This window comes from Euprymna scolopes, chromosome 37 (genome assembly GCF_053919585.1).
Source record: "Euprymna scolopes isolate OS-2025 chromosome 37, ASM5391958v1, whole genome shotgun sequence".
NCBI classification, from domain to species: domain Eukaryota; kingdom Metazoa; phylum Mollusca; class Cephalopoda; order Sepiida; family Sepiolidae; genus Euprymna; species Euprymna scolopes.
In genome coordinates this window covers 8053143-8065909 of record NC_136518.1, presented here as the reverse complement: position 1 = coordinate 8065909, position 12767 = coordinate 8053143, and the positions used below count along the sequence as shown (strand labels likewise).

At 39.0% G+C, this 12767-nt stretch overlaps 1 protein-coding gene across 1 annotated transcript in view; it reads right to left on the bottom strand.

The window, feature by feature from the left end:
• LOC145261068 (MICOS complex subunit MIC13-like) overlaps positions 1 to 1005 on the bottom strand; it is a 70684-nt gene extending 69679 nt beyond the window's left edge. Inside the window, exon 1 of the mRNA XM_080119237.1 lies at positions 860 to 1005. Coding sequence (XP_079975363.1) covers positions 860 to 885 — 26 coding nt within the window. The 5' untranslated portion in view covers positions 886 to 1005. The remainder of the gene's footprint in view (positions 1 to 859) is intronic.
• Positions 1006 to 12767: the final 11762 nt, after the last annotated feature.

Sequence of the window (12767 nt, the reverse complement as noted above, 5' to 3'; positions counted from 1 at the left end):
TTTATTTGTTATATATTTGTTTTTTGACAACTTTTTCGAATCCATGTGTACAGTAAAACAAACCCGTTTTACGATATGTTTTTTTTTTTTCATTCATTTGTAAGGGTCAAGTATAGAATAGGTACAAAACACCCTACCCTCCCCATGTTAAGAATGGCTTTTTAAGTAATAACGTTATTATTTACGTCCGGATCACTCTCTGACTCTGCACTAGTACCGTTTAATTTCTAACTTTTGAGCGATTATAGAAATGATTATTTACTGTCAGCAATTTTTACTGGTTCTCGACACTTGTGTTTCAACGTAAATAAACGTTTTAAAACAAGTTAAAACACATAACAAAAAACTTTATCCAGAACATTTATTTGTTAAATTTCTTTTTTCCTTCATTTCATACTGAAATGTGGGGGCAAAGGGTAAAATTTAACCGTTGCTTGTATTATAAAATAGTAAACAGTATTTTGTCCTTGAAAAAGTCTGACATTTATGGACGATTCGCAAATGGTTCTCTTAATTCTTGCAAATACTAAAGCCACAGAATAAATATGTTCAGACTTCAAATAAATAAACGCTTGTAATTCTCCAAAAATAATTGTTTTATTTATTTTTATTTTTTTTTAGACCAAAACGAAAAGATGAAATAAATAAAAAAAGGTTGTATAGGACACGTGTGTCCGAAGACGGTTTGTATTTTTGTTTTTTTTTTAATCGAGGCTAAACACGATTAATAATAGTTAACATTAATACAAATCCTCTTTATTAATATTGAATATTCATTTCCCTTTAAAATAAAGTCAGTAATTTTTGCGATCTCGACATGAAAAATAGAATAAAATCATTTTTTTTATATGCTACTTACAGTACGACACCCGACATCGACGCCATTTTTGTTGCGGTGTTTTGGAGAAGACGCAACTAATCGAGAAATTAGTTTCGGAGTTAAATTTTTTTTTTTTTTTTTAAATTGCACCACAAATAAAATAAAAAATGGAAAATACGAAACGAAAAATGTTTAAAATTATTTAAAAATAGTAATGGGTTCCATTTTTATTTATTTTTTTCAAATTTTGATGCTTGTACAAAGAAAGGCGACAGATCAAACAAGGGAGATAAATCGTGAAACTTTGATTTAACTTAAAAATATTTTCCACAATTATAACTAAAAATAACTAAAAAAAAAAAAAAAAAAAAAAACGCGTATACGTGTCAAAAATATGCGCGCTTGCGCGTACAAAATGGCCACTACTTATAACATAAGGAATTACATTGCTTAATATCCGAAAAACTACTTATTTGAGGTAAATTAAAGTGCGATAAACTTTTTAGCATACCTAAAAACCTTTAAATGTCATCATTTTAAATCAACGAAAGCAAGTAAAAATTTACCTAAAATATTCATTTAGTGATTCTTAGGTACTTATTGTGTCGGGCTATTTTTAGAATAGTATTGTTAAGTTAAACTCAACTTCTCACGATATTTTTTTTATTGTAAGTGCAGAATAGTTACAAAACACTCTCCCCTCCCCATGTTAAGAATGGTTTTCTAAATAGTAACGGTATTATTTCAGCACGGTACAATAAGTGCATACGTACCGATTTAGTTAAACTGTAAGAAATTCTGCAGAAATAAACAAGCTTTTTATTGGACGGTTTCTCCGCCTATGGATTTATTTTAACCAATAAAATTGCATGTTATAACTAACTCCTGAGAATGTTCTCGGTGCCAAATTCCCTTTTCAGACCAGAAGCCGAGAAAACGTAGCGTTGGAAACACGTGGATTTCTCACTCGAATTTAGGCAGCAAAAATTCTTTGTTGCTTCGAGACGTTTTAAATATCTATATAAAAGCCAAGTACGTCCAAGGATAGAATACTGTTGCCATATCTGGGCAGGAGCTGCTAAAAACAACCTATCCTGCCTTGACAGAGTACAAAATAGACTTCATGGCTTAGTGGGGGGATGCCCTTTTCTCTTCCCTGCAACCTCTCTCCCACAGAAGAAACGTTGCAAGCTTATCTTTGTTTTATCATTATTTCCATGGCAGGTGCTCCTCTGACCTCCAATCTCTGGTCCCTCCCCCTCGCCAATCTTTTACAAAAAACACCCGTCTAGCTGAATCCACTGTCAAAAACTTCCCCCACTCTTTATCTATGCCTAAATCAAAACGTAGATTCCATGAACAGGGCTTCTTTCTTAGAACTGCACGCCTGTAGAACTCTGTTCCGTCTGCCTGCTTCCCTCCTGACTACAACTTGGATGTCTTCAAGTCCAACATAAACAAATTCCTGATGAACAGCCCCCTTAAGTAGACACTCTAAAATATCCACACTAATGTACTGTACTTACAATAACCCTTATCCATGAGTGGCTTCCGGGCCTTGATAAGTGGTGACCACCTTGTAAAAAAAAAATAAAAAAAATAAACATGGAGCAGAACATTATCATTGCAATTACCAATGCCCTTAAGTAGGGGGGATTTATATTTGCACGCTTGTGCTACAATTTAATGTTTGTCAAGACGAAATTAAGGTCTAAAGTTTGACCTGCCTTGTCCGCCATTGGACAAACAGCAAAGGACTCCTCGTGTATGCCCAGCTAGCAGCATCCATCTAGGAAGACACCTCAACATCTCTAACCTGCGCATTTCTTCGTCAGCAAGAATTTCAACCCAGCCTTTATTGAAGACGAACTATTATTCCCTTCGGGAACATTACCAGCCCATAGTGGCAGATAGCTGAAGATGGCACATCTTTTGCAACCATGGACCTTTTTTATTTCAATAAAATTTACATTGAAGTTTTAAAGTGAGCTTGTTGTAATTTCTGTTTGGTTTTCTTCCATTCTGCCAGATAAGGTAGAAAATTATTTATTAAAGAAAATAGAATTTGAAGAAAACGATCGTATTTGCTTATGTAAGACACCGCCGTTTGTTGGCTTGACTGCACAATCCTCTCGTGATATTCATTTTGTGAGTATCTATCAGTATTTTCTTTAATTCGTGCTAGTGCAGAGATTGATCTGCGCTATTTTTAAAATCGTATTTCCAAGTTTTATTAAAGTTTTACGATATGTTTTTTTAATTCATTTGTAAGGGTCAAGTATAGAATAGGTACAAAACACCCTACCCTCCCCATGTTAAGAATGGCTTTTTAAATAATAACGTTATTATTTACGTCCGGATCACTCTCTGCACTAGTACGGTTTAATTTCTAACTTTTGAGCGATTATAGAGATGACTATTTTATGTCAGCAATTTTTACTTGTTCTCGACACTTCTTGTGTTTCAACGTAAATAAACGTTTTCAAACAAGTTAAAACACATAACAAAAAACATTCTCCAGAACATTTATTTGTTAAATTTCTTTTTCCCCTCATTTCAGTGACCATACTGAAATGTGGGGGCAAAGAGAGAAATCTCACAAAACAACAAACAGCAAAAATATTTTAATTAAATTTGAATAATTTTCCGTTCCGTTTTCGTAAATTTATATCAAAAATATTTTTTTAAATAAAAACTTAAATAAATAGGAATAATGAATTAAAAAAAAAGTAATATCGGCTATGAAAGAATTTAAAATATTTAGTAAAAATGGGTACTTGTACAGTTTAATCAAGGCATTAAAAAATGAAAATATCGAAAAAAAAAAAAAAGGTTATATTGTACGTATCCGTTTTGAACTGAAGGTCTCTGAAAAAAAATTTCACTTAATTTGATCAAGTAGTTTTTTTTTGTTTGTTTTTTTTTTACAGCGGAAAAACATGTTTTTATGACAGCACGTTGAAGGTAGACATCTTGGATTTTTTTCTTAATTTTTGTTTGGAGTTTAGAAACATCAAAGGGAGATAACTGCAGTTAAAGCGCTGACACTCCCTCCCTATCTTTAATACTAGCTTTTCTTCCTAAAAATCGAACCTTTTGCTCGGTATCATAACAAATTGTTTTTTCGCTGTAAAAAAAAAACTACTTGATGAAATTAAGTGAAATTTTTTTTCGGAGAACTTCGTTCCATAACAGATACGTACAATTTAAACTTTTTTTGATATTTTCATTTTTTAATGCCTTGATTAAACTGTACAAGTACCTAAAAATGAGTGTTCAGAAAAAGTTAATGATGGGATTCAAAATAAATTTAACATTGGTAAGAGAAGGCAACAAAAATCCAAATTAGCCGAAATGAAAGTCCAACATCATTATTTTCATGGAAAGTGCTCTACTGAACTCCAGCCAATGGTGTCCCCTCGCCAAACTTTCACAAAAAAAGACTCGACTAGCTACAACCACTACATAAGATTTCCCCAACTCTCTAGCTGTGCCTAAATCTAATGCAGATTCCATGAACAAAGTTTCTTCGCCAGAACTGTCCACCTGTGGAGCACTGTGTATCGAATTCAACTTCAATTATCACTAAAGCTTGCAGTAGTAACACAATAACCTCGTGACTGTAAACGACACTGTCCCCTCCTTTCACCCAAGCTTGCTTTTTATGCAGTTTTTTACCCTATCTCATTTGCATGTGTGCCCTCTGTTTTCTCGTGATCTCGCGATCTCGCGAGACCACAGTTTATAAAACACCAGGCGCCATCTTTTTTTCTCTTTTCCCACCCAACACTTCCCTGCGGCAAGTCCACCCCTTCTCCGTCACGCCACCGCTCACACGCACATCCACAAAATGTACAAATATGCGGACGCTTGCTACTCTGGTGAGTATTACACACTGTTCCGCTGGCCTACTTCCCGATTGAATACAACATCGTAGCCTTCAAATCCAATATAAACAAGTTCTTCTTGAGCCATCCCCATAAATAATCAAATTTTACCCAACCTACGTCCTTAACGATTACTACACTACCATCTTACATTCATTAACTTTTATCCTCGAGGTGCGAGCATCTAGACTCCTCCTCCCTCCCACACACACACACCATAAAAAAACACTTAGAATAGTTGATTTTATTAGCTTGAAAATAGCAGAGTAAATACTTATATAAAAATAGATTTTCAAATGAAGATGGGGTCGCTTAGCTCCTATTAAAAACTAGAGAATAGGAGACTTAGTCTGGCACCACTGAACTAATTTTTTGTTACCGAATATTTCTTGGTTTGTGCCATTTTTTCATATCATTCACTTGTACCACTTTTATCATGCATCATTCTGAATTACTGAATAGTTCTTATTTTGTGTCATTTTTTCCTATTTATTCACTTGTGCCATTTTTACTGTGCATCATTCTGAGTTACTGAATAGTTATTGTTTGTGCCATTTTCCTATTTTGTGCCATTTCTACCTGTGGCATTTTTACCGTGCATCATTATGAGTTTCTGAATAGTTATTGTTTTGTGCCATCTTTTCCTATTGTGCCATTTTTACATGTGGCATTTTTACCCTGCATCATTCTGAGTTACAGAATAATTCTTGCTTTGTGCCATTTTTTCTATTTATTCTGTGACGGTACCACGAGCCTGTTTCTTGACGAGAACCTCCCTGTACGGTACCAAGGTTGGAGTTCTCAGAGAAAATCCCAAGGCCGGGCACGCGTTTTAAGAAAAAGAAAAGTTTGACGGGTACCGACTGCAAATTATGCGGTCTCTATGGTACAGTGTCCAGGTTCAGACCAGAATCGTTGTGGAATATACTCGAGGCATTCACGGGCGGCAATGTAAGGCAAACAAAAGAGACACAAGTCGACACGGGTATGAGAGTTATTAAATCAACAATTTATTTAAACAAATTGAACCGGGTAAAATGTAACTACGAAAACAGAACATGCAACTGAAATCGTAACTGAAATAACATGAAAAAAAAAAGAATAAAAGAATATATACATGCAGACAATGATTTGGGACAAGGAGAGGGGGGGTGAGTGATATTTCGATTGTCTTAGGAAGGTTCTTTTTGTTCTCTTCGATGAGAATCAACGAGATATGAGTGATACTCAGAGAGGGGGGGTCACACTGAAAGTCTCAAGATATAAAAATAGTTTTTCCCTCTTTCCTCTATTTTTTTATTTTCTTTTCTTTCCCCCCTTTTTTTTCTTCTTCCTTTTTTTTTCTTTTTTTTATAGTCAATGATATGTTACTTATGGGCCGATCAACAGGGGGGGGGAATTCAGCATTTAGGAAAAAAAACTTATTCGAGGGTTGCTTTTCTTTTCCCCATTTTTTTTCTTTTTCTTTTTCCTTTTTTTTCATGGGGCATTCAACAGTTCACATAATTGATCGAGCAAAAATAATTTAGAAAGAGTACTTAACTTCTTTTGTTGAGTCGACGTTCAATTCACCCGAAGCTTCTTTCCCTTTTATGAGGTGCTGGTTTGAAGGATCGATTCTCGTAAATTCCATTCCATTTATGCTAAGGTGGATATATGTTATTCCTTATCAGCACGGCGTGAATTCCAATCGATTAGTGCCAAGGTGGGTATATATTGTTCCTCTGTGGCACGATACGAGTCAATCGACGAGATGTTTTTCTTTCTTTTTTTTTCACCATGCGAATCAACCGCGGTGTTTCCATTTTTCGAGCAGAATGCCCCCACACATGTTTCCGTGTCCACCGCCTGCCTTCGTCGAACTGCCTTGATTCTCCCGCGTTTTTCTTGTTGGCGACAGTTGAAGGTCATTGCGTGGGTGTAGAAATCTAGGTCGCTCGGCCAGCCTCATTTTGACTCCGTCTGCTAAGGATTGGGTGTGGGAAGGGGTGTCTGCTTAATTGATATATATGAAGGGTTGAAAATGTTTCTCTTAACACCTTCCTCCATAAGAGAAAAAAAAAAGAGAATTGTTCCTCTTTTTTTTATATTTATATGTATTTAAAATAAAATTACTCGTATGAGACAAGAAAATAATATTTGAGATTAAGGACACCAACTTGTGTCACTCTAAAGAAATGATGTTCGTGGAGTTTCCATCACTTTTTCCTACAGCTATTTTATGAATTTTCCCCCCGCCTCTTTTCTTCCCTTTCTGTTTCGAATCTACGTGATAAGGCGTCCGCGATTACGTTATCCCGACCCCTTACGTGTCTGATGTCTTGGTCGAATTCCTGCAATATGAGACTCCAGGAGAGTACTCGCCGGTTTTTATTTTTCATTCTATTGACGTATATCAATGGGTTGTGGTCTGTGTATATGATAGTCGGGCCATGCACCGAGGATACATAGACTTCAAAATGAGATAAACTCATCACTAACGCCAAAGCTTCCTTCTCTATTGTGGAGTAGGATTTTTGAAACTTGCTCAGTTTCTTTGAGTAGTAACTGACTGGGTGTAGTTGATCATCCTCCCCCATTTGTAACAGTACTGCTCCTATCCCGCTATTGCTGGCATCTACCGCCACACTGAAGGGTTTGTCAAATGATGGAGCCTTTAACACTGGCTCGCTGCTTAACATTAGCTTGATCTTCTCAGCTGCTTCTTGACATTCGGGTGTCCATTGAAATCGCTTGTGCTTTTTCAACAGCTCTGTCAGTGGCGCAGTGAGACATGCAAAATTCCTGCAGAACCGGCGGTAATACCCTGCCATGCCCAGGAATCTCCTTAAACTCCTAACATTTTTTGGTATGGGATAATTCTTTATCTCTTCTACTTTGGCCTTTGCTGGGGTGATCTTCCCATGGCCAACCACATGCCCTAGATATTTGACCTCGGCCTGGCAGAACTCTGTTTTAGCTAAGTTTATGGTTAATTTGGCCGTTCTTAACCTCTTAAATACTTTTTCAATTGTTTCGATATGTTCTGCCCATGTGTCATTGTAAATGACTATGTCATCGACATATGTATCTACGTTTTTAATCCCAGCAAGGCATGTGTTCATCAGTCTTACAAATGTTGCTTGGGAATTCTTCATCCCAAATGGCATTACGCGATATTGGTATGCTCCTTCTGGGGTTACAAACGCCGATATTTGCTTGGCTCTCTCGGTTAGAGGCACTGCCCAGTATCCCTTAAGAAAGTCGCATTTGGTGATGTATTTGGCATGTCCTATCTTATCTATACAGTCGTCTATTCGTGGCATAGGGTATGCGTCTGCCTTGGTTATCGCGCTCACTCTGCGATAATCTGTACAGAATCTCACTGTTCCGTCCGGTTTATCGACCAGCACGCACGGTGATGCCCATTCACTTTGACTGGGCTCTATTATCTTGTGTTCGAGCATGTAGTCTATCTCCGTTTTCATTATCTCTAATTTCTTCGGACTTATGCGATACGGATGTTGTTTAATTGGTTCGCTCTCCTTTAGCTCAACGTCGTGCACTATTGCTCTTGTGCGCGTAGGTGCGTCAGCAAATAGGTCGCTATATTCTGTTACCATTCCTTGTAACTTTTGCCCTTCTTTCGGCGGTAAGTGTGCAAGTTTGCACCCTAGGTTACTCATTATCTCCGAATTCTTTAACTTAATGGGTGGGTCCTTTTCTACAGGAAGATCTCTTTCGGGGTACTCATCACTTACAGCTTCATGGTGACACTGTGCTGTCAATATTGATTTTTCTCCCGCCCTCCTGAAATATTTTTTCATCATGTTCACATGACATACTTGAGTTTTGTTTCTACGCTTGGGGGTAGATATCTTATACTTTAGTGGGCTTATCTTTTCAGTAATTGTGTACGGTCCCTGATATTTCGACTTGAATGGTTGACCATTCAGGGGTATGAGTACTAACACTTCCTCTTCTTCTTCGAACTTTCTATCTACTGCCTTTTTATCGTATGTGGTCTTCATGACCCTCTGACTACTTTCTAGGTGGGTCTTAGCTAACTTCCGTGTTTCGGCTAAGGTTTGTCACATTTTAGTGACGTAATCCGTCATGTTATTTGGCAAGGGTTCATCACTGACCCATTTCTCTTTTATCATTTTTAATGGTCCTCGTACCTGATGACCGAAGACTAGATCGAAGGGACTGAACCCCAACGAGTCTTGGATGGCTTCTCGAGCTGCGAAAAGCACAAATGGGATCCCCTGATCCCATTCGGCATCGTGTTCCATACAATAGCCCCTGAGCATGGTTTTCAGGGTGGCGTGGAAGCGTTCCAGAGCCCCCTGCGATTGAGGGTGATAAGCGTTGGATTTTATGTGGGTGATTCCCAGTTGCTCCGTAGCCTGCTCGAATAGCCTCGACGTAAAATTAGATCATTGGTCTGTCTGTATGGTTCTGGGTAGCCCCATTTTAATGAAAAAGTTTATCAGGGCATCTACCACCTTTTTCGTTGATATGTTGCGCAGTGGGATCGCCTCTGGAAACCTTATGGACGCGCACATTATAGTTAATATAAATTTGTGTCCTGTTTTGGTTTTGGGTAGCGGTCCTACACAGTCCACTATTACCTTACTAAACGGTTCTTCCACTGCCGGTATAGGTTGGAGTGGGGCCGGGGGAATATTCTGGTTGGGTTTTCCAGTCTTTTGGCACGTCCCACAAGTTCTACAGAACGTTTTGACATCTCCCACGATTCCTGGCCAGTAGAAATGTCTGGTCAACTTTTCTAGGGTCTTGTTGACACCTAGGTGGCCCGCCAGTGGTATCTCATGTGCCACTTTCATGATATCCTCTCGATACATGTCGGGTACCATTACTTGTTCCCGCACAGTATCTCCCGACTCTCCCTTTGTCTTGGGGGCATTCCATTTCCTCATTAGTACGCCCCTATTGAGGAAATATTGACTTTTTGATTTGTTAGGATATTCTTCTCCAACCCGACAGAATAAGGGTTTTAGGTCGCCATCATTCTGTTGCTTCTTGATCAGCACTTGTCGTGGCACGGGTAAACAAGGTTGCGGTGTTACCACCGGTCTCGGTTGCTTTTCCCCTGACGGCTTGTCTTCTACATTTCCCCTCTCTATCGCTCTACTTCTTGTGGTCACCCCTATGGGTTTCCCATCTTGATATTTCGCGATGTCATTTCCTAGTATCATGGCTACCCCTGTCATTGGTAATTCGTCAATTACGCCTACAGTTATTTCTCCTGAGCCCCAATCCGACACTAAGTGGACTTTAAATAGTGGAATCGTTATGGGTCTGTTTCCTATGCCCCTTATCGTGGTCGCTCTACCTGCGGCTCTTGTCGCTTCTTTAGGCATGCATCCTCTTTTCACTAGGGATTGGGATGCTCCCGTGTCCCTGAGAATGTTAATGGGTTCCCCTTGACCTTCCTTATCTCGCGCGATATATCCTTTCGATATGAAGGGTTCGTACGTTTCATCTATTCCCTGAGATATCGCCCCTTGTGGTTTGGCTGGGGTATTCCGATTCATCTCCGTGAATCGTTTCGCCTGACACTTCGCAGCTACATGACCTGGCTTCCCACAGTTGAAGCATACTATAGGTCTCGCTTCCCGTCCCAGTACTGGTCGGTTGGTTGTGTTGAGGGGATTTTTGATGGGTACTCGTGGATTTTCGTACAGTGTCTTTACTGCACAATGTTCCCTGACCTGTGATTGCATGGGTCCCTGTAGTTTTGCCCTGCTTCTCTTGTGAGTCAATATGTATTCGTCGGCTGCCGTGGCTATATCGATTGCTGTTTCAGCCTTTTTGTCGGTCAGGTGTATCCTCATGTCATCGGGTATGCAGTTTTGAAATTCCTCAATTAACATGAGTTGTTTCAATTTGTTGAAGTTACCCTCTATGTTTTTGGCATTGCACCACCGATCAAAATAATTCTCTTTGAGTTTAACGAACTCTACGTAGGTTTGTCCCTCGCTTTTCTTTGAGTTTCTGAACTTCTGTTGATAAGCTTGTGGGACGAGTTCATAACTTTTAAGAATTGCTTCTTTTACTACCTCGTAATCGGCACAGTCTTCCGCTGGAAGTGCCGCATATGTCTTTTGGGCCTTACCGCTTAATGCCGTTTGTAACAGCATTGCCCAACACTCTTGTGGCCAGCCCATATTTAGGGCGGTTCTCTCGAAGTGCGCAAAGTAATCGTCCGCCTCCTTTTCTACAAATTTTGGGACCAATCGCACTTGTTTAGTTATGTCGAATCTGTTTTGTCTGACTTGTGTGGCTGGTGAGCTATACTTAATTCGCTCATCCTAATCTCTTGCTCGATTCGAGCTTTTTCTACCTCGGCTTTCGCCATTATTCTGGCTTTCTCTAGTTTGACCTGATCAGGAGTCATGGTCGTTTTCTCCGCCGGTAAATCTTCCAGCACTTCTTCATCGAAGCGGTCATTGTCTACCATGTGCTCAGCTATTATTCTCATTAACTGGCTTTTCCTCATAGCTCCCCTAACCTCTAGGTCTAATTTCTTTCCTATTACTATTAGATCATCTTTTTTTAATCTATATAATTTATCTGGGGATGGATTTTTAAGGAATTCGTTGGTGTCCGTCATTTTGCCTTACCGTCCGTGTATAATGCACAAGTACGTTCACGAGGATTTTTTTTTTTTATTCAAGCAAGGAAATTACACTTGCTTGGTGTATAACTGATCCCGGACGAGCCCCCATGTGACGGTACCACGAGCCTGTTTCTTGACAAGAACCTCCCTGTACGGTACCAAGGTTGGAGTTCTCAGAGAAAATCCAAAGGCCGGGCACGCGTTTTAAGAAAAAGAAAAGTTTGACGGGTACCGACTGCAAATTATGCGGTCTCTATGGTACAGTGTCCAGGTTCAGACCAGAATCGTCGTGGAATATACTCGAGGCATTCATGGGCGGCAATGTAAGGCAAACAAAAGAGACACAAGTCGACACGGGTATGAGAGTTATTAAATCAACAATTTATTTAAACAAATTGAACCGGGTAAAATGTAACTACGAAAACAGAACATGCAACTGAAATCATAACTGAAATAACATGAAAAAAAAAGAATAAAAGAATATATACATGCAGACAATGATTTGGGACAAGGAGAGGGGGGGGGGTGAGTGATATTTCGATTGTCTTAGGAAGGTTCTTTTTGTTCTCTTCGATGAGAATCAACGAGATATGAGTGATACTCAGAGAGGGGGGGTCACACTGAAAGTCTCAAGATATAGAAATAGTTTTTCCCTCTTTCCTCTATTTTTTTATTTTCTTTTCTTTCCCTCCTTTTTTTTTCTTCTTCCTTTTTTTTTCTTTTTTTTTATAGTCAATGATATGTTACTTATGGGCCGATCAACAGGGGGGGGGATTCAGCATTTAGGAAAAAAAACTTATTCGAGGGTTGCTTTTCTTTTCCCCATTTTTTTCTTTTTCTTTTTCCTTTTTTTTCATGGGGCATTCAACAGTTCACATAATTGATCGAGCAAAAACAATTTAGAAAGAGTACTTAACTTCTTTTGTTGAGTCGACGTTCAATTCATCCGAAGCTTCTTTCCCTTTTATGAGGTGCTGGTTTGAAGGATCGATTCTCGTAAATTCCATTCCATTTATGCTAAGGTGGATATATGTTATTCCTTATCAGCACGGCGTGAATTCCAATCGATTAGTGCCAAGGTGGGTATATATTGTTCCTCTGTGGCATGATACGAGTCGACGAGATGTTTTTCTTTTTTTTTTTTTCACCATGCGAATCAACCGCGGTGTTTCCATTTTTCGAGCAGAATGCCCCCACACATGTTTCCGTGTCCACCGCCTGCCTTCGTCGAACTGCCTTGATTCTCCCGCGTTTTTCTTGTTGGCGACAGTTGAAGGTCATTGCGTGGGTGTAGAAATCTAGGTCGCTCGGCCAGCCTCATTTTGACTCCGTCTGCTAAGGATTGGGTGTGGGAAGGGGTGTCTGCTTAATTGATATATATGAAGGGTGTGAAAATGTTTCTCTTAACAATTCACTTGTGCCATTTTTACCGTGC